The sequence below is a fragment of the Podarcis filfolensis genome (genome assembly GCF_964270895.1).
Source record: "Podarcis filfolensis genome assembly, chromosome: 10".
Taxonomy (NCBI): domain Eukaryota; kingdom Metazoa; phylum Chordata; class Lepidosauria; order Squamata; family Lacertidae; genus Podarcis; species Podarcis filfolensis.
Window position 1 is genome coordinate 15,333,938 of NC_139612.1, and position 26,333 is coordinate 15,360,270.

Here is a 26,333-nt window from a genome sequence, read left to right on the forward strand (position 1 = left end):
TTACCTATCTTGGGCAGTCCCCTAAGCTTACTTATTTCTTTACAATTTTATTCTACTTTTTTAAAGGAACTGATGTCCTCAAAATAGGTAACAGTGCACAGCAATATGATAACTGGACCCAAGTAGAATAAACATATAGCTACCCTTTAACTTTTAAACAAAAGGGGAAGACTTCTGGAAAAAACCAAACCCACGATACACTGTACTGCCAGGTCCACTCAGTTCAGTCTTAAAATGTCTGAAGAACATACTTAGACAATTCAGATATTACACTTTGTGGAAAAAAGATTGTATTTGATTTACAATTCACAGGATTTACAAATAATGACAAGATAAAACAGATTAGCAAGTTTGGATACCTTTGCTGATCAGACAGAAGGCAAGTATAGAGGCATAATTTGACACAGAATTCTTAGGTAAAACTGATTCAAACTATTCAGAGTTCCTTACATTCCAGGTGTGCTGAGGAAGCGCATACAGATGAAAGCAAATGTTTAACATAAAAGGAAAGATACGAAAAGTGACACCCTGTTACTGCCTCCCTTTTTTTTTTACTTCTATCAGAATTCACAGCTGACTTCCACAGTAGCCATGAGAATCACATTGCTAGTGACCTGCTCCAAAGAAATCAGGAAGAGACTTACCGATACATCTGACGATGAACATGAAGGCAACAAATTTGGATAACTCCAGTACAGGGAGAGAGGTAGCAAACTGAAAGTCTGTTACTGTGTTAGGAGCCAAGCAGGTTTAAGGTGTCACAGGACAGAAAACACCAGAGCAACACCAAAAAGATAATGAGCGTTTTGATGGCAGTGCTACATGAACTGCCCCAGAAGTATGGTGAAAAATGAATCTAACAAAGATTGCTTTGCTTTTTTTTGTGCAACATAGCAATTTAAGATAACGTACCAAGCTTTATCAAATGGCCTAGAAGCTGACTAATATTGTAAACACACAATACATCTTTGACGAGTTACTTTAATTTCCATAGCTAAGTTAATGATGATTATTCCATCCATTGCAGCATTCCAAGGCTCAAGTGGTGTTTAGATTAGACGGGGCATAGGATTTCCTTACAATGAGTATTTTACATTAACAACACAGATTCCAACCCCCCCCCCCCTTTTAAAAACACACACAGACAAAAACCAAATAACAATCTCCCTTGGATAGTGTGAAGATTTGTTTTTTAAAAAATCCTATGAACCATTCCAACAAAAGATATACATATTTGAATCATGTCAAACAGCACACTATTGGCAATAAGCTAATTACAGGCATTCTGCTGGTCAATTTTCTCACAAAAAAGTCATCAAACCACACATAAATATTTTTGATACGATTCTCTTTACAAAACCATTCAGATCCATATAATTAGTACAAGTAAGGCACATTAGCATATGTAATAAAACTATCATTTAAAAAAGAAAAGAAAAAAAGGCCAATTTTATTTGCCACGATTTCTGAATCAAATTAGAATTTGCCACCGGTACTTTCCATCAGGGATGAGAAGAGATAGTCTTGCAACTCTGTAGGGAAGTCTACAAACTTGCCAGATCCAGATGTTTCTGGGTCTTGGATAATCGTGTTATGCTACCATTCCCTTGCTTCCCCCACAACAAAAGCATCAAATTGCACTTTTATGCAGCCAAAAACCGGCTTTGCTTTGGCTGAACACAGGCTCTTCCCAAGATATTTTCCCTCAGTGTGTGATTCAGAATTCATGTGGCAGCAACAGTGTCAACAAGTGCGAACAATCACTTTGCTGAAACCTAGACAAAACCACTGTTCATTCCCAGCTGTTGCTTTGCCAGCGGTGCACTGGATCAGTATTAGTTATTTGGAAGTACCTGGGTAATCTTGGTGTACTGAGGACATTAGGTACCTTGCATGCTCTGCACACTGAATACCATGCAAAAGTACTCATACATCATGGTTAAGATTTATGCTCTTAGGGGGACATACATGCATCTTCCTAGTTAAAGGATCAGTCCATCCCAAATAATCTACAGTATTGTCCACTTTGACCCTGGCAAAGTGTGTAGGAGGGAAACAGTCACAACCACTGTTTTTAGCACTTGGTTTTCAGATATGTAAAGATGTATAGTACCAAACCCACTGCAATGTCTTAAACAGAAAAAAGTCATAGCAAATGTGTCTTTCATTCTACTCATTATGAGTAGAACACAGGACAACTGGATTTATTTATTTTTAAAAAAAGAATAAGAAGAAAATCTATTTCCAATTACTGAAATTAAAAGAGGGATATTGCATTTATTTTTCCAATATGCTATTACTTTTCTAGTACACATATTGCTTAAAAAGTATAAAGAATGCTATAGGTAGTGAATTTAACTAGCGTAATGAATTCTAAAAATGCTGATGCTTCAAGATTGTACTATTTGATTAAATGAGCTATAACTTTACCCTCCCCCACCCCAGAGGACTTCCCTCATTTCCCACTGAAAATTCATTTACACACAACACAGGATTTTAATTAGAAGCATAATTTACAGTAAAAACTCTTTACATTACAGCTTTGCTATAAAAAAACCAAAATCTTTTGTTTTTCATTTAAAGTTGTAATTACACATTAAAAAATAGAACACTATTTCCTTATTAGGAAGAATGAATTTACACATCCAGATCAGTCTTCTTTATTGCAGCTTTCAAATCAAAGGTCAGTTACTTTATTCTCTAAAGCAGCTGCTATCTGTTGTAATCGAAAAGCAAGCTGCATTTTTTGTGCAGCTGGGTCCTCTTCCAGTGCATTTATGATCTAGAAGAAGAAGAAGAAGAAGGAAAAATCAGGATTCAGGCAAGACACACAGCTTCAGTTTTAGTTTTCTGTTCAGCTATATATTACGTGGAAGAAAATCTCATGGATTTTGAAGGGTATTATTTCAAAGTGTAGATCAGAAGCAACATTGCTTTATTAAGACAGAATAGCGGAGAGATTAAAGAGGCAAAAATCACTAGAGAGGGGGAAGGCCTGCCATTGCAGAGTCATCTCCTCTGTGGGTGGCGGGTACTTTGCCTGGCAGCCTGCATAACCCTCAAATGTTTCCCACTGCCAGGAGAGCTCTGTCCTGGCTGCCTGAAGCTACCATTTAAATGAAAGCAACTCTTGACTGTTCGAGTTGCAATGGTAGATTGTGGTGTGTGTGTGTGTTTCATTCAGATTGGTTGGGAAGTGAGCCAAGCCATTTCCTTTTTTTTTTTTTTTTTTGAGAATGCCTTGTGTAATGCAAACCCTTGTCCATCTCTAATTACAGTGGTACCTTGGGTTAAGTACTTAATTCATTCCAGAGGTCCGTTCTTAACCTGAAACTGTTCTTAACCTGAAGCACCACTTTAGCTAATGGGGCCTCCTGCTGCCGCCGTGCAGCCAGAGCGCAATTTCTGTTCTCATCCTGAAGCAAAGTTCTTAACCTGAAGCGCTATTTCTGGGTTAGTGGAGTCTGTAACCTGAAGCATCTGTAACCTGAAGCGTATGTAACCCGAGGTACCACTGTACCTACAGTCATACCTCATGTTACGTTTGCTTCAGGTTAAATCTTTTCAGGTTGCGTCTCGCAGTGACCAGGAAGTGCAGGAAAGGGTTACTTCTGGGTTTTGCCGCTCGCTCAGACACGGGTTGTGTTCTGCTCATGTTGCGAACGGGGCTCTGGAATGGATCCCATTCGCAACCAGAGGTACCACTGTATTCAAAGATGAGCACCATTACTAGTCAATACATTTTTTAAAAGCGTGGCAAAAATAGGGAATGCTCCTTCGTAGCTTGTGGTTACTGAACTCTTGTTGTCTGATGGTAGCTAGTTTATCTTACTGATGATTGCTTTTGTTGTTTCACTGATAGGTGTGTCCCTGCCTATATTTTCTTGGCAGAAGAGGAAGTGACAACTATCGTGAAAGCTCTGAAGACTGCTACAGGCGTGGCCAACGGTTGCAACATCATGGCGCCCAGTATGAAGCTCAGCACAGTAAGCCAGCTTCTCTCTCTTTGACTAATAGTCCCGAGATCAGGGGTAGGCAACCTAAGGCCCGGAAGCAGCCCAATCGCCTTCTCAATCCGGCCCGTGGACGGTCCGGGAATCAGCGTGCTTTTACATGAGTAGAATGTGTGCTTTTATTTAAAATGCATCTCTGGGTTATTTGTGGGGCATAGGAATTCGTTCATTTCCCCCCCTTCAAAATATAGTCCAGCCCACCACATGGTCTGAGGGATGGTGGAGTGGCCCACGGCTTAAAAAGGTTGCTGACCCCTGCCCGAGATCTTTCAAGAGACAAATACCGTATTTTTCGCTCTATAAGATGCACTTGACCATAAGACGCACCTAGTTTTAGAGGAGGAGAACAAGAAAAAAAAATTCTCTCCCTCTCTGCACAGCACCTCTTCAGCAAAGCAGGAGGAGAAATGGAAGGGACTCAGTTTCTCCTACCGCTTCGCTGAAGGGGCACTGCGCAGAGAGGGAAAGCTGCGCAGCGCCTCTCCAATGAAGCAAAGTCAGAACAGCAAGAGGGATCGCTGCACAGCCTGCATTCGCTCCCTAAGACGCACACACATTCCCCCTTACTTTTTAGGAGGGAAAAAGAGCGTCTTATAGAGCGAAAAATACGGTAGTTGTGGGTAGGCCTGGGTGATTTATCAATATATTGTCCAGGGACCGGTATGAGGGGCAGGCAGTGATGACAGCTTCACTCAGTGGTATATCGCTGGTGAAACCGCAGCCACTCCTGAGTCCCTCTGCCTCCAGTGCCCAGCACGCTGAGGGAGAAACAAACTGCAGCCGGGAGCTGGAGGCAGAGGGAGTGGCCGCGGTTTCACCAGGATATACCACTGGTAAAACCATGCTCTGCTCTCTTACCACAGCGGAGGGAGAAGGAAATTGCATAGACAAGGCGTGATACAGCTTGTTCCTCCCTCCCGCTTCTTTAAACTGCTTGGCTGAGGAGTGTGCCACGGCCCTTGCCTCAGCCAAGCAGTTTTGCAAAGCCCCAGACCCCACGAGCTAGCGGCAGGGTGGTGGCTCTGTTAAAGGGCTCCCACTCCATCACACTTTTCCATTGAGGTGGGTGTGGCTGCATGCCCCTCAATGGAGAAGTTTAAAGGAGCCCCCACCTTGCCTCTGGCTCACACAAGCTGGCAGAAGGGTGCCTCTTTCCTCCTGGGGTCGTTCACCCCAGGAGGAAAGAGGCGACGGGCCTGCATGGGCAAAGACAGTCAAATGCATGGAACCTGACAGGCTCCATGCATTTGGCTACCGCAGTGTGGTCTGTCTTCAAGGGGGAGGAGAGGAGAATAAGCTCGCTCACTCCCCATGCCAACAGTGGCGGAGGGAGCCTCGCAAAGGACCCCCAAGGTCCTGCTGCTTGTGCGCAACCAGCAGGGGACCTTGGGGCTGGCTCAGCTGAGGCAGAGCAGCCTTCTCGCCCTCCCCCCACAAGGAGCCCCAGGTCACTGTTGCTCACGCACGAGCTGCACGGACACCGGCTTGCTAAGTTGGGGGGCAGGAGCCTTTCCGGCTCCCCCCAGCTCAGCCGCAGGCTGGGGCCGATGCAGCTTCTTTCAACATTGCGGTTTATCACCAAACTCCGATGTTTGGCTGGTGGTAAGGCTCGGCGATGTTGGGTTTTCAACATCGCCGAGCCTTACTAGTGGGGTGGGAGACCTGAAAATAATGCCAATATATTTCAGATCTGGCAACCAATGGGCCCCTCTGGTTTCAGATAGTACATGAGTCTAAAAAGCCTGGGACGCTAAGTTTCATGGGCCTCTAGCAACTATGGTGGCTCATTTACCAGAAGTAATGTATATAGTATTCTCTCCGGAAGTGTATACTCAATTCTGACCAAACTAAGCCTCCTATGTATATTTTGCTCTAGGAGAGGTTGCCTAGTTTGGTTAGAATTGCGTATAGACTTCCAGAGACCATGCTAAGTATATTACTTCTGGTAAATGAGCCACCAGAGGGCTGTGAAAAATTGTGCCAAGGGCTTTTTAGACTCATCTACCCAAGTACTGAAAGGGACACGGGTGGCGCTGTGGTCTAAACCATGGAACCTAAAGCTTGCCGATTGGAAGTTTGGCAGTGAGCTCCCGTTGCTCGTCCCAGCTCCTGCCAACCAAGCAGTTCGAAAGCACATCAAAGTGCAAGTAGATAAATAGGTACCGCTCTGGTGGAAAGGTAAACAGTGTTTCCGTGTGCTGCTCTGGTTCGCCAGAAGTGGCTTAGTCATGACCCAGAAGCTGTCTGTGGACAAACGCCGGCTCCCTTGGCCTACAGAGCAAGATGAGCGTGCAACCCCAGAGTCGTCCATGACTGGACCTAATGGTCAGGGGTACCTTTACCTTTACCCGAGTACTATTGGTTGCCAGATGTGATTTCCCACCCAGCTCTCCTACATCACTAATTTGGCTAACCTTTGTTATCAGCACCACCAGTATTTTGGATTCTTCTAAGCAAACTCCAAAGATGTCAGCACCAACCTGCCCCTCCAACCCCCACGTATCAGTAATACAATGCCTGTAAAAGCCAAGCATCAGGTAAGCTAGGAAATCATGAGCCCAAAGTCTATTAGCCTGTTGGCTCTTTTTCCTTGCTGCGCGGGCCCTTTTACAGCATAATAAAGCCTTTCTGACAGTGGAAACTTACCTCATCATAGTATTTGTTGGTATACTGGTAGAGCTGGTGTAAAGCCACAAGGGTATTTAATGAGTCTGTGTGTGCCTATTAAACAAAACAAGAAGAAAAAGGAATGCGTCAGGGCACCGTCCTGGCTGCATACGAACTCCAATGAAATATATATAGGAGCACCAGACACAATGTAAATCCCTTTTCCATATCCCAGCACTGGTACGCAAATCTTTTAATAGCTGTCTGGCTTGGTGAGGAAGTGAAACTGACAATTTTCAGGAACAACCCCCCCCGCCCCCCCGCGTCAAGGTCTCCTGCTGGATTTGTTACAGCCAACCATGCTGCTTTCCTCATCATAGATAGGAGTAAGCAGTAGCCTTAGTCTGGAGCAGGTTGACTCCAGATGTTTATAGAGGTCATGCGGGCAAATGCTCCAAAGAACACAAACTTCATCTGGTTAAGAACATAAGAGTGTTGTAGAATCAAGTCCGCCAACATCTGGGAAGCCTACAAGCAAGTGGTGAGGACAATAGCCCTCTCCCTGCTGATAGTCACCAGCAACTGGAGTTTAGAGGCATGGTGTCATCATGGTGAATAGCCTTATCCCCTGTAAATATGGCTGATGCCCTGTTAAGGCCATCTAAACCAATAAAAAACACGAAAAGACGTTTAGACAAGTTCCTTGTAAGTTTCATCCTTTTGTAATCTCTTACAATGTCTTTTAACCAACAGGAGCGAAGGAAACGATACCAAAGGCTCCCCACGAGCCTTTTTTCCTCTGTGCCGTTTTATTCAACTAAGCTATTAGAAATCCCATGGCTTTTGTTGACATTGGGGGGGGGGGAAGGGAATCACCCTAAAAGAATCCTTGAGCATCCTTTAAAATCAATAATTCACAAGTAACGCAATGTATCATAATTGTATGGGGAAAAATAATTCAAAAGATTCCACTGGACAGGCAGAAGTTCTAATTGGACGTGAGCACAAAATGACAAATGCCAGAGCTTCATGACTCTACAGTCATACCTCATGTTGTGTCTGCTTCAGGTTAGGTGTTTTCGAGTTGCATCCTGCAGCAACCCGGAAGTACCGGAATGGGTTACTTCTGGGTCTCGCCGCTCGCGCAGAAGCACTAAATCAAGCCGCGCACATGCGCAGACGCAGCGCTTCAACTTGCGTCAGTTCTGTGTTACGGACGGGCCTCCAGAACGTATCCCGTCCATAACACAAGGTTCCATTGTATTCCCAAAGTAAGATTTCCAATTTGATACTTACCCTAGAAATCTCTGCTAAATGTGTATTCATGTCCTGGTCACTCACTTGTACCATTTGGCGAATACCTTTGTAATAACTAGAAAAAAATCAACCAAAACAACAATTTTTAGTTGATGCAGTTCATCATTTTAAAAATGCATTTATGCTTCATAGCAGTTGTATTTTTCTAATAACTACAACATCACCAGAGGTGCTCACGAAATTGCAAATTTCCGTATGAAATGATCTGATCTACATTTCGTTTCTTTGCTTATACACACAATTGGCTTAATGCATCAAAGTGCTGCTACCACTGATTTCAACAAGCCATGAGCGAAAGGAAGAACACACTGCACAACTTAGCACAAACCAGCAAAACTTTCTGTGGGCATTTGAACAGATTAGATAGCGCCTCAATAAACATGGTTGCTTCTGCACTGCTGCCCAAATTCTGTCATGTTCAACAAGTATACTGAACTATGGGGATTACCCGCCTCATTATTGAGAACTGCCAAGGCTGGCAAAAGAGGCACAGCCAAGCAAATGTTCAGTGTTTCTTACAGTCTGATCCCACAAATGCTTCTACTGAGTTAAATGGAATTTAGTCCCGTGTGGCTGTGCATAACATTGCAATGTTAGACGTATTGGGCGAAGAATTAAACTTTATAGTCAGAAATAGTTGGAAGTTAGGAAGTGTTACAACTGGAATCGAGTGTATATTTTCATCTTCCTTTTTAACAGACTTCTAAATGAAGGATCTTGAAAACACCCATCCCCCAACTCTGCTTTCATCATTAATACTGAATTTTAAAATACACCAAAGTATATAGCTTTTGCAAGCCGAAGTATAACAGACAGCTCCAATGATCAAGCTTGAAAAATGTCACCAGAGACCTATACTCTAGCCTTTGAAAACTCATGCCACAAAAAAGTTGTTAAGCCTTTAAGGTGCTACAGGACACTTAGCACTTGTGAAATAATTCTCAACATTCTTTCTTCAACTTCTGTAATGCAGTTCACTGGATAGGACATTATAAAAACCACATTTGGAAAGGGAGGGGGGGAAGACTAGTCTGAAAAATTAAAGATCAAGAGCCACGAAATTAACCCCAGATTCAAAGGTTTAAAAATCATTTAACATGTTCATTAACTTGGAGAAAGCCTGACACATTTATGCCTAATTTCATTCAGTCTGATTAAACAGATACCTGTTATGAAACTGAATATAACGCTGTTGCAATATTTGATTTCACATCTGGATAGCAGGCAATAATGGATGGTTATCAAGCTCAATAAGAGTGTGTGGAGCCATTTGATTAATCTAGGGTGAACTGGATTTTGTGCATCATTTCACAGATGTGTCTTGAAAAATTCAAGCAGATTTTTATTTCCAGTGTACCATTTTCTATGTACATTCTTAACTTTGCTGGGGGGAAATGCAGGGAATGTGTGAATTATATGTCTGTCTTTGCCCTTAGACTTATTCCTCTTGGAACTCTCACTATATAGCAATCTTCCCTCCAGATGTTTTGGACTGCAAGTCCCATCTGTCCCAACCAGCATGGCTGATGAGAGTTGTAGTCACATAGAATCAGGTTGGAAGGGATCCTGAGGATCATCTAGTCCAACTCCCTGCATTGCAGGAATATGTAGCTGGTCCTGTATGGGGATCGAACCTGCAATTGTCCATAGGAACCAGGTTGGAAAAGGCCATTGTGAAGGATAGCATTATTATTGACAGAACATGCATTCCGCCTTTGTCCAATGAGATGTTAAAACTATGTTTACCACTTCATTTTCTACCCTGTCGGTTTAATACATGGAATATTTTTTAATGAACATGTTCTGAAGTGATGATGAAATGGAATTGTTTTCCCGGTGACAAAAGCCCAGGTACATTAACACTTTACTTACTCTTCCACCATCTTCTTATACGTCGAGATCTCTTTTGCATAGAGTAACTTATTACTCGGAGAATCCTGGGAAAAGATGATATACACAGAGCTGAGTGTTCAAGTGCAATTGGCGTGTTAGGGATTAATTTGTAGAAAATGCACTCATGTAAATAAAGTGTGTGTGCTACCGTGAACGTTTGGAAAGCAGACTGTGGGTATATGTCGGTTTTGTCATATGTGAAGCTAAAAGGCCAGAGGAACCAGAGTCATGGCTGTCCAGACGGCATCCCAATCTCAGGCCACAGCATAAAAGTTGGTAGGAAGGCCTATGCCTCTCCCCCTGAGATCTCATAGCTCCAGGCCAATGAAGCTGTTTAGCTTCAAGGGCAGCCTCTATCCCTACAGCCCAGAGAGTAAGCATCCGGGTCAGTCCAGGACCCTGAAATGTGCCTAAAGTGGGGTGGGTCTCCAGGCTGAAATACAACTATTCTCCTTCCTGTGCCCAACTGGCCAAAATAATTGAATCAAAGACCAGATGATTCTAGTTAAAAACACAGCAGGCCATCTAGTGCCAAGCTATTCAGCACAGAGCAGGTGAAAAAAGAACCCACAAAGTTGAACAGCAAAAAAATCCTACACAGGCTGAAGTGACCAATAAGTCACATGTCATAGGTTGGGGATGGGACACGGGTGGTGCTGTGGTCTAAACCACAGAGCCTAGTACTTGCTGATCAGAAGGTCGGTGGTTCGAATACCCGTGACGGGGTGAGCTCCCGTTGCTCGGTCCCTGCTCCTGCCAACCTAGCAGTTTGAAAGCACATCAAAGTGCAAGTAGATAAATAGGTATCACTCTGGCGGGAAGGTAAACGGCGTTTCCGTGTGCTGCTCTGGTTCGCCAGAAGCGGCTTAGTCATGCTGGCCACATGACCCGGAAGGTGTACGCCGGCTCCCTCAGCAAATAAAGCGAGATGAGCACCGCAACCCCAGAGTCGGCCACGACTGAACCAAATGGTCTGGGGTCCCTTTACCTTTACCATAGGTTGGGAGGGCAGGGACTGCAAAGAGAATAAGAGGGTGTGGGGAGAAGGCCAACTAGCCTTGAAATAGGGCTCTGACATTGCCTCGTTCCCACGCCCCGGATGCAGAGCACCTCAAGGGTCTGCCTCATTGGCCAAACAGGCCACAATGTGCCCCTCTGGCTGGTACCAAGATGGGCAGGCCTTGTGGATATAGTGCTGTGAACAGGATGATAGGAGAGACATCCATTAAGTTTCAAAAACCAACTTGCACCTTTAATAGATAAAAAATAAGTTGCAAACATTAATCAGCTGTCATTCTAAAAGCAATAGAAAACAAATCTTTTGAATGTGTCACTAGAGATTAAACATTGAACTTTCGCTGAAGCTTCAAAACAATATAATCATCCTTACAAGCAAAGGCAAAATGAACTGATCTATGCGCTATCTTCTATGATTACTGCTTTGTCTATCATAATGTACTTAAAACGTTCTCTCTCTCGCGCAGACACAGAGCAGAATGTAAAACACTTACCCTGCTTAATTTGTGCTCTGTTCTTGTGCAAGCATCCATGAAAGTCTGTGCAATGACTGACAAGGAAGCATCCACTACTTCGTGAACATGAACATCGAAGATGAAGTGGGGGTTTTTCAGTATGTTTACCCAGAACCTAAGCGGCAAGCTGTGAAGCAAGCAAAGAAATAATGCAGGCCCTTATTAAGGAGTGAAGTTAAAGTGTAGAAAATGAGGCCCTGGCAAGCAAAATAGATTGCTCTGCTTAAAATTGCTGCAACATTATTTTCAGTTTGATTATATGCTTAAGCCACTAAGTGAATCAGTATCCACAGTGTGCTTCTGCATGCTACATTAGAAAACAAAAAACCCCCCAAAAACAATTTGAGAGGTTTAGTCTAAAAGACACAGACGGCAGTCCCATTGCTACGTGCCCCGAACCCCAAGAATGAGTATTTAGCAAAGCTGTATTCCTTTGTGGCAAGTCCTATGCAACAATAAGGCTGGCACTACTTAGTTGAAGTGGAGATCCTTTAACCTTCATGCTGTTGGGGTATATCATTTCAAATAGGAAAACTCAGATTCGGGAAGAACAGGGAAATCATCCTTGTAAACATCAAAAAGTAAGGCTGCCACATATATCTCTGTACGTTTCCTACATATTCTGTCCTCCCACCTATCTTTTTCAGGGCTGGGAACACTTTGCAACTGGCTCTGTTTTAAAGCTTTCATCTTTCTCCCTCAGCAGCTCTGTTAAGGCATTTTGGCGTTTCCCTTCATTTTAAGGGTTGCTGCCCCAGTTTTAGAGGACTGTGGTTGGGCAATATAAGCATAAAGAACAGCTGCTTGAAACAGTGGTTATGATCCAGGAACCATCTATTATAGACAGATAGATACAGACAGAGTGTCCCATTTTCCAGGGACAGTCTCATATTTACAGAAGCTGTCCTGGTTTCTGATTTGATCCCGGAATGTCCCACTTTTCCTTAGGGTGTTCCTATTTTCATCAGAGAAATGTTGGAGGGTATGGAGTTATGTGATAAGTAACTATACAGCCTTTAGAAGACACCTAGGCAGCCTTGAATAGGGAAGGTTTTTTTTACTGTTTAATGTTTTTATGTTTCTATATATGTTGCTTAGGGACGTGGGTGGTGCTGTGGGTTAAACCACAGAGCCTAGGACTTGTCAATCAGAAGGTCGGCAGTTCGAATCCCCGCGACGGGGTGAGCTCCCGTTGCTCGGTCCCTGCTCCTGCCAACCTAGCAGTTCTAAAGCATGTCAAAGTGCAAGTAGATAAATAGGTACTGCTCCAGCAGGAAGGTAAACAGCATTTCCGTACGCTGCTCTGGTTCGCCAGAAGCGGCTTAGTCATGCTGGCCACATGAACCGGAAGCTGTATGCCGGCTCCCTCGGCCTATAGAGCGAGATGAGCATGCAACTCCAGAGTCGGCCACAACTGGACCTAATGGTCAGGGGTCCCTTTACCTTTACCTTTACCTTTATATATGTTGGAAACCACACAGAGTGGCTGGGGCAACCCAGTAAGATGGACAGGGTATTATTATTATTATTATTATTATTATTATTATTATTATTATTATTATTAAAAATAATAGAATAGGACGTTCCTATTTTCACCAGAGAAATGTTGGCGGGTATGCACACACACACAGCTTCTGCTGAGAGCTCTGAGTGAAATGTGGCACTTTCCCCTTACACATCTGGTAAAGAGAGAGCCCTGGCTTACAGCAATAAAAAGCAATGTTGCTAGTGAATGAATGTATCGCCTTCTTCAGCCACTTCTTCCCACGAACCTTGAAAGTTCATACCTGTTCGTTTTCCAGATGTGGATAGTATCGTCATCTTTGATATCATGCTTTTCCGCTTGCTCATCAAGAAAATCAAAGAAATATTTCACAGCTGGTGGCACAACATGCTTTGAGTCAAGTACGCTGTGAAAAAAGTTATCTACAAACTGCTGAAGTGTACCCTGAAGAAGAATTAAGGGGGGCGGGGAGAAAACATACATACATGCATTAAAAATTCAGGTTATAGTGCAACTGTAGCATTTTCAAGGATATTATTTCAAATTTACAAGAATGCTTTCTAAACTGATTTATAGTCAACTGTACAGGCCTCCATCCCAAGTGGCCAAGGAATCACAATAGCTTGAAGTGCAGCATTTTTCATCTCTAAATGGGTAGTAAATGCTCTTATGAACATCATGAAATGAACAGCCATAAGAAATGGTCCAGGGAGCTCCGGAAACACAATTCTCTACTCTGTTTTAAAGAGGTGGGGATTTCAGTATTGTTGCTCAGGGAATGCAAAAAGCCCAACTCTGAAATAGATGGACAAGTATAGGAGGGAACTGATGGCGGAGTAATGCACTTATAATTATGCTTCCCAGATACATTCTGGTAATTACTGGCATGGAGTTTTGTGATTTAGTAGCCTAATTATAATAAAGCCTTGCGTTTATAGTCTCTCGTTCGTGGCTTAACATGAGGAAACTACTTTTGGATTTTAACCTTATGCAGAGCATGCAAGATCCCAAACTGCTTGCCACAGGATATAAATGTGTTTATGGGAGAGGGTGGGCTATGGGTTTGTTTTGTTCTTGTTTTTAATTATGCATTTTGTTTTTTATTTTGTATTTTTATGCTGTGAACCGCCCTGAGGTCTTCAAATGAAGGCAGTATGCAAATTTAATAATAATAATAATAATAATAATAATAATAATAATAATAGGAATCTGGTTGGGCCCCATAAGAACAGGCTGCTGGACTAGAGAACAGTCTGCTCTACTCGATCAGGGCTCTTGTGTTTTTAGGTTTCATTAATTCCACACAACTTTGCTTTAAGGAAGTTCATGCAATCTGCAGAACACATTTCCCCCCCAGCCAGATGTTTTCAGATGGTGGCAACAGTGGAAGTCAATATGGACAGCTCACGTTTAAGGCTACTAGAGGCAGAAATGCAAATTAAATGTCAAGTTGCCTTTGTTATGCTTTGAGTTTAACACAGAACAGCATTGAGCTCACCGCACACTTGTATTGCGTTTAACTTCTCTAAGCTCACAAGCTAGCAGGGCACTTAGTGTTAGAAGAAGGAGAAGCACAGCCACTGACAGGGGCATGAAAGGGGAGAGGCGTAGTGTCAGTGCAGGCAGATAGAACAGTGGCTGATACGTGTTATGCAAATATTTATACATCACAGAAACTATTTGGGAAATATTGTGACTTCCTCATTCTGTGAAAAATCAAAGCACAATAAGCTATCTAGCTCTGAGGTGCCTCAGGAATTGTCATGTTTCAACCGTTGTATGTGCTGGCCAATTTGTGAAGACAATCCTGGGTTTCCACCTCTAATGTCTCTGACCATAAACACAAAGTGTATTATTTATGTAACTAAAAATACAGACTCATAAACACAAGAGGAAGCTATCGTTTTTAAATTATATCTGAGCCCTAAAGAAGGATTCCACATAGTAAGTTACTATTTACACTTAACACCCCGAATTACGAGTACCTCCTAGAGATTATGGCAATTTTAACTTGATGTCTCAATCTAACCTTCACAGAGAGGAGTCTTGTCAGGTAGATTTCTGTAATAGCTTTGGTTCTCTCCTTCTCTTTCATGCTTCCTCTTTTTGATTTGCCTTCATCAACTTCATCTGCCGGCCGAACTAGATGCCAGATCTTATTTTCCTCTTCCAACAATGCACGCCCTGAAAATAGCAAAAGTGACAAATTTCAAAACAATCACATTAAAATTAAATCCACTGGCCGTGCGCCGATTGCCGTGCCATGAATCATGTGCCAGAGGACTGTGACTAATCTGCATATTTAGTTGCCTGTAATAATTATTATTTGCATTTCATAAACATGAAGGTGCTGAACTAAAAGTGCTGATGCTTTTCTTCAATGCACTTGCTCAGGTCTTATTTGCCAAAGCGAAGAAGCTGAGTTAACTTTATAAAAAACAATGCTTTAAAACACAAGTGCAGTCTACTAGAGCTCCGGGGCAGAATTGCAACTCCTGTACAGGCTTCTAAATGAGTGGCAGCTTCCTATTCGCAGCAACAATAAGGAATTGTCCATTTATCTAATGGGATTTGGAGTGTGGCACATTCAGCAATATCTATGTACAGTGGTACCTCGGGTTACAGACACTTGAGGTTACAGACGTTTCAGGTTACAGACTCCGCTAACCCAGAAATAGTATCTCGGGTTAAGAACTTTGCTTCAGCAGAACTTGTGGCAGCGGAAGGCCCCATTAGCTAAAGTGGTACCTCAGGTTAAGAACAGTTTCAGGTTAAGAACGGACCTCGGGAACGAATTAAGTTCTTAACCTGAGGTACCACTGTATATGATGTAGAAACTGTCTCTACTTGCTTGTCCCATGTGTGCATCAGAATTCTGCATAACTCTAAATTCTATTTTAGCGTGTCAGAACTTTCCCCCCTGGGCGTGTTTTCCCTCACTCTCTTTTCCCTACGAGGCACGCTTTCCAATTTTAACCGTTTCCAGGGAGGTTGAGATGTTGGCCTGTTGCGGAGAAGCATGGGGAGGGCAGCGCTGTGTGGCATGTGGTGGTGGAGGCAGTCCAACACTCCTGCCGTGACACACCACACTGAGCTGTCCACTGTTGCGATGTACGGAAGCCCCGCATGAAGCACTCTGGAGTCAAGCTGTATTTTAAGTAGGGCTTTATCCCAGTTGCAGTCTTGCAACATCACAAAGCAGTCTTCTTAAGTCAACTGCACCTCTTTATACGAGTTGGCTATAGACCAACGAGGCAGCTCCCCACTCTCATGACACTGACTCATCACGTAGGGCCGTGGCGCCCAGCGCAGGCAGGGAGCAACCGCGATGGTACCCCACTGGGATCACACTGCCGGGGGCAGTGCACTCCTCCCACACTCCTCTTCCTCCACCCAGTGGCGTAGCGTGGGGGGTGCAGGGGGGGCCAGCCGCACCGGGCGCAACATCTGGGGGTTAGGGCAAATCCACGGGTTAGGGGGCGCAAATCCACGGGTTAGGGGGCGCAAATTACTTGCCTTGCCCCGGGTGCTGACAACCCACGCTACGCCACTGCCTCCACCAGTGGCCCTTCCCCAGACTCAACTCTCAGGCCCTGGACTCTTGGCCTGGTGCCCCTCAGAGCCCAGCGCCCGGGTGTCCCACACCCCTAGCGCCTATGGGTAAGACAGCCCTGTACCCACTATACTCCAACGGTAAACGCCAATGACCCATCTGGGCCACCTCACTGACTGCTACTGGATTACGGGGAGCTGGTGTGATGGAGATGCCAGCTAAGTTTCCTCTTCAAATCTCCTATCAGACGGCATTAGAAAAGCTGCTTTCTCTCACATGGTGATAATACCAATCTTCCTTACAAAGATATAGGCTACCAACATAATGTACATTCTGAGCACCCTAAAGCGCTACACAAACTACTTGCTTATTACTGCCAACGTAATAAAGAACATTGGCAGGAGAAGGAATTCGATGAAAGTCCAGACTAACCAATCTTTATTTGTGAACTGAGATGAAAAAATAAAATAAAAAAATGGGATAAATCAAACTAATTTCTTTCCAAGTCCCACTGAAAAGAACAGGAATGCCACAGGAGTTGCACATTTGTGAAACTCCCATTCATTCCATCATGTCATTTGGCAATGCGAAATTTTACTGCACTTAATTCTCTAGACTTTATAATCAACTAACACATCACTGTCTAGAAAAAGAAAGAAAGAAAGAAAGAAAGAAAGAAAGAAAGAAAGAAAGAAAGAAAGAAAGAACTATTTCTAAAGGATTTGGACATCATTCCACATTTTTTGGAAAGAGATGTAGACCCATTCTCTTTGTATATTATTAGTGGAAACCAACTTTAAAAAGTCTAGGTTCATATGAAATGACTTCAATAAAAACAGCCAAACCTAAGCATAGAAAAGTCCTTTTCAAGTCATTTTTTTTTTTTGGTAAAATTGGCAGAGGTGGGCTCTGTATTCAGGCCTCATAACAGCATGTTGCTTCTTTTTCTGGGGTGGGGGAACATTTATTCTCTTTTTACGCAACAAAGAACTCCACAAATCATTGTCGGTTCAAGCTCTAGCTCTCCACTGGCTCTCTAACATTTTATAGCTTTCCAAATAAACAAGCTGGCATTGGATAATTCTAAGAGACCTAAGCACTAATGAAAAGAAACATTAGCTAGGAATGAAATATTACCTTTCCAGAATTCCCCTGAAAGCTATTTCCTGTGCAAAAAAAGGGCACTGAGTGGTTGGAAGCCTTCATCTTTGAAACTCAATAGATCATTTTTGCTACCTGATACAGGTCTCAGCATACATGTTATCAGAATTTCCTGCTTTTAGTCTATCGCTAAGTAGATCCTGGTTCAAACAGCCTCTTGGTTTCAAGATATATTTTCATCTGTGCATCTATACACAAACCCGAGAAGCCTACTTTTTTCATTTTCAATTTATTTATGTAACCCACAAAGAATAGAAGCTTTTAAAAATTGATTGACAAATTCTTGAAAGCTTTTATCATCAATTTGCATTTAAGCAACCACATTTAGAAAGCAGTAACACATAAAAAAACAACCAGGCAACTGCTTTCCTCAAAGAACTGAAATGCTATTGACACACCATTTCCAAAGAACCTTTAGTGAGAGTGCCCTGTATCCAACTTGTTCCCTGTCATGGTAGGAGCCAGAGGACAAAAAGCCTCATCATATTGGGTCCCAAATAAGGAATGAATGCTAATATCCAATATTCCGGGCTTTGCTCACACAGAAAACCCCCCACAGATGTTGAAAATGCAGATTTATCTGACCAACAGGCTTAAAACTCAGCTTGCTTCCCATTGACAGACACCAGGACAAGGAACCTACTGGGATGCATCACAAAACACACTGCCTATTTCTGCACAGGTTGTGCATTTAAATTCCATAGCACCAGAGGAATCATGTAGTCTCTGGTCTAAAGAATGATGCATGTGTCAAAGGCATGACTTATTACAGCCCAAATCAGGACCGACCCTATCGTTATGTGGGCATTGAATCTAAGGAGATGCCATGACTCCAGTTCCACATAAATGTATTTCCTTTACTTTCATAGGTAAAGGGACCCCTGACCATTAGGTCCAGTCGTGGACAACTCTGGGGTTGCGGCGCTCATCTTGTTTTATTGGCCGAGGGAGCTGGCATACAGCTTCTGGGTCATGTGGCCAGCATGACTAAGCCGCTTCTGGCGAACCAGAGCAGCGCACGGAAACGCCGTTTACCTTTCTGCCAGAGCGGTACCTATTTATCTACTTGCACTTTGATGTGCTTTTGAACTGCTAGGTTGGCAGGAGCTGGGACCGAGCAATGGGAACTCACCCCGTCGCGGGGATTCGAACCGCCGACCTTCTGATCGGCAAGTCCTAGGCTCTCTGGTTTAACCCACAGCGCCACCCGCGTCCCTTTTATTACTTTCATAGGAAGTAATAAAAGTAGTGCCCTTGGGGAATGCATGTAGTTAAAAGCTACACCTACTTCCTGGCCCTCAGCCTAGGTTAGCACAACCTTCACTAGTGTGGGTGTGCTTATATAATGTCCATCAACACAGAGCTTAGTATAAGACACATTGCAGTCCCCAGGAGTTGACACAGCCCAAGTCTTCAGAACGCTGAATATTTCAGTGATCTTTTAATAGCTTCAAAAACCAAATGGGCAAAAATAGAGTGCCTGTACATGGACACAAATTTCTAGCCCATTCTATCATGGGCCTAATGAATGCTAGAAGCATCTGATGCTGAGCACGGATGATGCTAAACTGGAAAGACTCTAATTAGTTCCATGAATGAATATCCACTGGAATATCCCTTGAAGAATGTGATATGAAATAGTAATACAGTGGTACCTCGGGTTAAGAACTTAATTCATTCTGGAGGTCCATTCTTAACCTGAAATTGTTCTTAACTTGAGGTACCACTTTAGCTAATGGGGCCTCCCGCTGCCACAGCGCTGCCGCTGTGCAATTTCTGTTCTCATCCTGAAGCAAAGTTCTTAACCTGAGGTACTATTTCTGGCAAATGTTTAAAAAAAACGCCACAAAGGCAGGACCATTTAACAGCATGCAAATATCTGAATGCTGCAGCCGACGTGTTTAGGAAGCACGTGGTAAAAAATGGGCACAACTGGTGGAAAGAGAAAATTTAACTAACTAAAAAAAATCAATATCCTTAGAACTTATGTTAAGTAATAGAATGATCTCTTAACAAGGTACTATTGGAAACATGAAACCACTCTGCTCCTGCAAAATACAGCTTTAGCAAAATACAGCTTTAGCCACGAGGGCCAAATCAGAACACGGCAACATTAGCATTACCCACTGGTAATATGTTGAGTGCTCTTCTGGAGCTTTAAGAGAAGCAACAGATCATACTCACTTTCTTCTGGCATGTCTTGCTGATGATCCTCTGGCTGTTGGGAGACCCCCATTTTTGACAAGATGAGAGTAGCACCATCCCGTACCTTTAACAAAATACACAGGAGGGAATTGCTAAGAACATCCAAAGTAAATCTTACTTCTGCAAAACATCTACTTCCTATTCAAGCAGTGCATACAATGTGTGTGTGTGTGTGTGTGTGTGTGTGTGTGTGTGTGGAATCAATTCACTATCCCTCACAAACTCATTCCGTTCCTTACATCATTTCAAATTGTTCGTTAAGATGTCCAAATGGAGCACTTTCAGACAAAAAGATTTATTCCTTCATTTCATAATGGAAGGGGCACTCCAGATATACCTCCATTTGTGTACATGAAGCTGTGCCCATGGGAAAGATGATGTCAGAGAATCAAGTGTTATAATTTAGTGACTATTTTTTTAAATAATAAGAAAAATCCATCGCGCTACTCAAAATTCAGTCTTTCAGATTCTCTGAACTACGGGAAACTGAAACTCACTAAAGAGCAGAGAAGATGCATTGCATTTGTGAAGTATGAAAGTGTTACGGGAAGCGCATCTTGCCTTGGGCATAATTGACAGTCAGTCTTGAGTACTGGCAATATACAAAGCTGACTTTTATCCCGAGCAAAGAATATGCCTTGGTTTCAAAAGAGGCTGCATCTTGTCCTCCTAACTGATGAGGCACTCCATAATCGCCCAGTTGCAGCAAATGCCAACGTATTTTTGGAACCTTTTAGGATTTATAGTCTGGCCTTTACAAAGGCAACAGAAAAGATCTACTCATAGATTTGATAGGAGAAGGAGTACACGTTGTCTCAGCCAGTTTTTTTTAAAAAAAGAAAAGCTGTGTGTTACCAAAAAGCAATCAACAGATACTAACAACTTCCTTACATTATAGTGCATCAGGGTATTGATGCGTTTCCACCTGCCGTCTCTTTGGGACGTTAAATCCAAGTCGGAGAGTATCTGTGCAGTAGAGCCTGGACGCCACTCTGAGGAGCAATTACGAGAAAACAACAACACATTGTATATTGTATCGGTGTGCAACTAAACATAATTCACATCCGAAATGAGTTTTCCATTTAGTAAACCGCTGAAGCATTGCAAAGGTTCCCAATATCTGCTCTCTACCCTACCCCCAAATTAGCCCTGCTTTAAAAGAAAAACAAATCATCTTTGTCTCCTGAACAAAATATGAAAAATGCGAAACTAGTTTGCATGCAGTGATTTACCCCAAAACACATCTCCCAAAAAACAGTGCTGTAAAAATAGTCAAAATCTTCAACAGTGACTCATAATGCAAATAGGAAAGCAAACAGTTTATTTAAGGGTCCAGCTTTTCAGAATACATGTACAGAATTACTGAGACCAAGTTCCTTTAAGACATTTCTGTTTGTTAGTCATGATGAGTAAGCTTACTTTTGATCACTTAACTGCTTTGACGTATTGTTGTTGTTGTTGTTTTACAAACAAGCAGTATATAATTTGTATGAAACAAAGAAACAAACCTGTTAACAGGTCTTTGTTCCGTTGACAACTAAGCCGAATTATAGACTATTACGTTGGATTACTTCTTTGTGAATAGGTCCAAAATATTCTAAACCAAAGGTTTTCCATATAGGTCAATATTTAAAATAATTTATTAATACAAATATAAAAGAACAAGAGTACAAGAGCTTGCTAAATCTAGGTCCTTCCTGTTAGTATCCCCTTTTGACACCAATGTATTTATTAAATGGCATTAATAAAAGAAGAAGAACCAAAACATACCAAGAACGACATTATCAGGCTTTGGCCAGTGCGAATGAGGCAGATTTCGATAGACTTGGTCAATGATCTTTTCTTTCACTTGAGAAATAGTATCACAGTTGAGCACTTTTACAGGTACGGATTCTGTGCCTTCATCTTGTACAATCACATTCACAGTCTGAAGGGTAGGAAATAACATGGTTATACAAATTAGACAAGGGATAAAAAATCAATGCTTGTACTTATTAATTCCAAAAGATCAAAAATTTAGACACCTGTACAAAACCTTGTATGCCCTTATCTCCATAAAAAAATAGACAAGGTGAGGGGAAAAAAATGTCAATGAGCCATTTCAGTCTCCACACCATTTTCCCTATTCCGAGTATACAGAAAAGAGCCTTCAATGGATGTTCTTAAATACAGTGTATTTCTATACCACTGGTACTGGATTTTGGAGACTTCTTAAAAGCAGGTTTCAAACAGATACAAGTTATTAAAACTATTTACCATCTGTGGCTGCTTAAATAATGAATTTCTTAAACAGAAGAAATCCACATTTTTAAAATTTATTGCAGTTTCAAAACAAAAGAGAAAGTGCTTGTCGGGATAGTGAAGTTGTTGGAAATATTTTTTTTCTGGTTCCAGAGACATTCCTGTTCTTATAGGACTACAGAATCTTCAAGCATGTAGCATCTATCAATTTTAAATAATAGGTATTTAAGCCTGTAATTACAGGTGGCACATTTAGTCTACAGAGTCATATATTGGATTATTATTTTTTAAAATCTTATTGCAGCTATAATGGTATTGTGTTTTTATGTGCTATAACCTGCCCTGATACCTCATGGTGAGGGGCGGGCAAGAAAACTGGAATCATATGACATTAGAAAGCTATCTTGATCAACCCTTTTCTGCTCGCATATATATCAGTATGAGTTTCATTCCAAATTGCAGCTTTGGATTAACCAAGCCGTATTTCCTATATTTCCCTATCCCTATACAGTATTTAAGGGTTCTGGCTGTGCTGAACTAGCATAGGGAATGTCCCCAAATACTGACCTTGGGTCCACAAGACTGCCACTTATCATATTGGCAAGAAAGGGAGCATTTATACATACCTGATTAAATGGTATGGCAGATTAATGTTGGTAATTAACTTTGCTAGCAATTACTTTTCCTGCTATTAGGGTCCTCTGGTTTTCAGACTGAAAGGACTGGGAAAGCACACAATTCTAATAACCAAGAAAATAGATGTGGCAATATATTTATTTTCTGTCTCCCGCCCATAGACACAATGCACCAGCAGAACAGAACTGGGGTGGTAGAAGATAAGACTGAGGGACTAGAGTGGGTCATTTAAAAATAAAAGAGAGGGAGGGAGAGAGCGAGAGAGAGACCCCAAGAGGGTCTTGATGGGTCCCCAACTAAACTTTTGGAGTTAGACATTTGGGCCAACCCACGAATATTAGTAACCAATCAAATAGTAAAACAAAGAAACCCAGCCTCTTTATTTTTATTCATTTATAGTAGTAATTATATACTACCAAATCATGAAAAATATCAAGGGGTTATACAATATATTCAATAAAATACTGTTTAAAAATCCCAAATAATCCAAATAATCCTTAACATGTCTAATCAAGAAAATGTAAACAGCTTCAAGTGACGCCTGGAAGTCATTCGTGGGTTTTCCTACTAAATCTTGGTTAGAAAAGTATTCCATGGCACAGGATGGTGACATTAAACGCCCAACTTCTAGTTGAGGTCGGCTGGGCTTCTGAAACATGGTGGACAACTAACAGAGTTCTTTCTGGATGTTCTCAGCAATCAAGCTGGGATATAAGGGCTCAGGGGAGTCCTTAAGGCATTCTGGACCCAAGATGTTCAGGGCTCCCTATATATATTAACACATGCCATATATTTATAACAGCATAAAAAGACTGAGGCATGGGGTGAGTTTTGCTTGCACTCTTTTGTTCACTCAAAACAGCAGTGCTGACTGTTTTCCCATGCTGTTTTATTTTTCTTTTATTAAAATATATCTCTTCCCTTTCCCCTTGATTTGAACTGTCAAGATTTGAAAAGTTATATACTATGTCTAAAAGTCTTACAAACTCTTTGCTCTTCCCATACTCCCCCCAACATTCTCTTTCCTGAAAAATATATTAAATGTGCTTTCAAACAGCACTTTGTAAGTGTTTTTTATTAAGTTTCTTCTGATGCCACAGTTGTGCCATTGCACAACTCGCTGTCAAACAAAATGAAATCGCTTCTAGTAATGCCAATAAACTTGGGAGAATTTCCCCAGCAGTGTGATTTTTCTAGATGAAGAATATGACAGCACACTTCTGCAAAGTCCAGTCCCATGGTCTGTTCGTATCCACTACATTTTTAAATCTTTCATAAGCAAGTCAGAGCCGAACGAGATGCGATGTAGCATGTGCCTTTGTACAGAATCACAGAATTGGGACCCCAAGGGTCATCCAATCCAACCCTCTGCAGTGCAGGGATCTCAGCTAAATCAGGCATGGTGGGGGGAAATTTAACCCTTTCCTCCCCTGCTTCGGGCCTAAGGAATTTTAATCCCTCCTCTGAAGCGAATACTTGAATCCAGAGGAAATTCCCCATTGCAACCAATGGGGGATTTCTCCCCAAAACCAACTTCTCAAGAGGAATTTCTAAACAAACAAACAAACAAACAAACCTGCATATTTGATGCAGAGATACTTGGCTCTCAGGTAAGGGACCCCTGACCATTAGGTCCAGTCGTGACCGACTCTGGGGTTGCAGTGCTCATCTCGCTTTACTGGCCGAGGGAGCCGGCCTACAGCTTCCGGGTCATGTGGCCAGCATTACTAAGCCGCTTCTGGCAAACCAGAGCAGGGCATGGAAACGCCGTTTACCTTCTCGCCAGAGCGATACCTATTTATCTACTTGCACTTTGACGTGCTTTTGAACTGCTAGGTTGTCAAGAGCAGGGACCGAGCAATGGGAACTCACCCCGTTGTGGGGATTCGAACCGCCGACCTTCTGATCAGCATGTCCTAGGCTCTGTGGTTTAACCTACAGCGCCACCGCGTCCCTTGGCTCTCAGATTCCTCCCAAATGGCGGGTCGTGTACAAACCTAACCATGCCAGTATGAACAGCACAACTCCCGCCGTGCCATCTGGCCAAGTGGGCCTTCTGCTCAATGGACAGCAGAGGGGAAGGCAGCAAAGGACTTGAGCAGAACATGCTGGCTACTGACGGAATGTGGGTTAGAAGAGTCTGGGCGGGAATGCAATATATAATGGGCGAAGCGAGACCGCAAAGCTAGGACATTATAAAATTCACAGCAGATTAAGGAACAGCTTAAACACAACTCTCCTGGATCAGATCAACGGGTCCGTCTGTGATTGGTACTTCACAGCTCCAAAATGAAGGCATCAACCCTTTTGTTCTACCCAGTGGCATACTGTATCTGAACATGGAGATTCAATTCAATCAGGCCATTACGGCTAACAGCCATTGCGTGACCTACTATGTCTCATTTATCTAGCCCCCTTTTTAAAAAACTGTCTATGTCTTCTGAGTTGTTAATTTGTGTTTATTCTTTTGGAAGAGAGACTTCACGTTTGAAAATGCCATTACCTTTTCCTCTTTGGGTTAATCCACTAAAATACCAAAGGCTTCATGTCAAATTATTGTGTTCAAGTCAGGGCAACAAAATTAATTGCTTTATCGTTATTTTTTGGCCCTATGGCACTTCTCCATTATCTATATTTTACAAAAACAAAACAAAAGCAACCCCCCCAAAAAAAACCAATACCAGCTGGGTAATAGGGAATGGTGCATTTCAGAAGGATTCCATTTTACCAGTTTCCTGAAAGAAATGTCTATAAATGTTACACACCAGTTGTGAATACTCTACATCATCTCCCAGCAAACCGGTGTCATTCAGTGTGTATTTGGCCTTCATTTGCACAGCATCCACAGGGCCCTTTTCCACTTGATGTTTGATAGCCTTGAATAACTTATAAAGAGGTTCTCCTGCGTTGTCCTGTAAAAATTGGTGAGGGAAGACAATGTCAATATTAGCTATGTTTTGACAGATAAACAGTGGCAGTGTCTGAGCAAACACAGAACCCTAACCTGACATTATGAGAACAAACCTTCCGTCCTTCCTCTTGCAGACGGGGATTAGCAACTTCTGATCCCATTTTGCTGCAAACCATAAGCCATATTCATGCAGTTGGAGGCATGTGGGCTGAAAGTGAGGAGCTGGCAGATCAGGCATGCAACTCAGCTTAAATTTATGCATGCCCTGGCTGCTTCTGACCTTCACGGGTTGAGTACGATGGTCTGAAGGCACATTAATCTAGAAGCCTCCCCACAATTGGGAACTTTGCATTATCTGGGTTTTGGATCGTAGGGAGGCTTGTAAGCCTGTTCCCCTAAATGGACTTTGGTTTGTCCTTTAGATCTTTATACTGCAGGAAGGCTGGAAGTGGACCTGTAATGTAGTGGGATGTTGTGGACGGGGTTTGGTAGCCTGCCACTTCCTGACTTGAAGTTCACATATGCTCACCTGGAAGCTACAGTGGTACCTCGGGTTACATACGCTTCAGGTTACAGACTCCACTAACCCAGAAATAGTACCTCGGGTTAAGAACTTTGCTTCAGGATGAGAACAGAAATCGTGCTGCAGTGGCGTGGTAGCAGCGGGAGGCCCCATTAGCTGAAGTGGTGCTTCAGGTTAAGAACAGTTTCAGGTTAAGAACGGACCTCGGGAACGAATTAAGTACGTAACCAGAGATAC

At 42.5% G+C, this 26,333-nt stretch overlaps 1 protein-coding gene across 3 annotated transcripts in view; it reads right to left on the minus strand.

Annotated features, from left to right (window-relative positions):
• Positions 1 to 267: 267 nt before the first annotated feature.
• Positions 268 to 26,333, minus strand: part of PLXNB2 (plexin B2) — a 331,464-nt gene continuing 305,398 nt past the window's right edge. For all 3 annotated transcript variants that reach the window (XM_083574852.1, XM_083574854.1, XM_083574853.1), the window contains exons 28-38: positions 25,428 to 25,574; positions 21,556 to 21,712; positions 20,677 to 20,777; positions 19,765 to 19,849; positions 14,896 to 15,050; positions 13,150 to 13,310; positions 11,342 to 11,489; positions 9,810 to 9,874; positions 7,917 to 7,992; positions 6,660 to 6,734; positions 268 to 2,782 (exon numbers count right to left, since the gene is read on the minus strand). In XM_083574852.1, the coding sequence (XP_083430978.1) occupies positions 2,678 to 2,782; positions 6,660 to 6,734; positions 7,917 to 7,992; positions 9,810 to 9,874; positions 11,342 to 11,489; positions 13,150 to 13,310; positions 14,896 to 15,050; positions 19,765 to 19,849; positions 20,677 to 20,777; positions 21,556 to 21,712; positions 25,428 to 25,574 (1,275 nt within the window). In that variant the 3' untranslated portion in view covers positions 268 to 2,677. The remainder of the gene's footprint in view (positions 2,783 to 6,659; positions 6,735 to 7,916; positions 7,993 to 9,809; positions 9,875 to 11,341; positions 11,490 to 13,149; positions 13,311 to 14,895; positions 15,051 to 19,764; positions 19,850 to 20,676; positions 20,778 to 21,555; positions 21,713 to 25,427; positions 25,575 to 26,333) is intronic.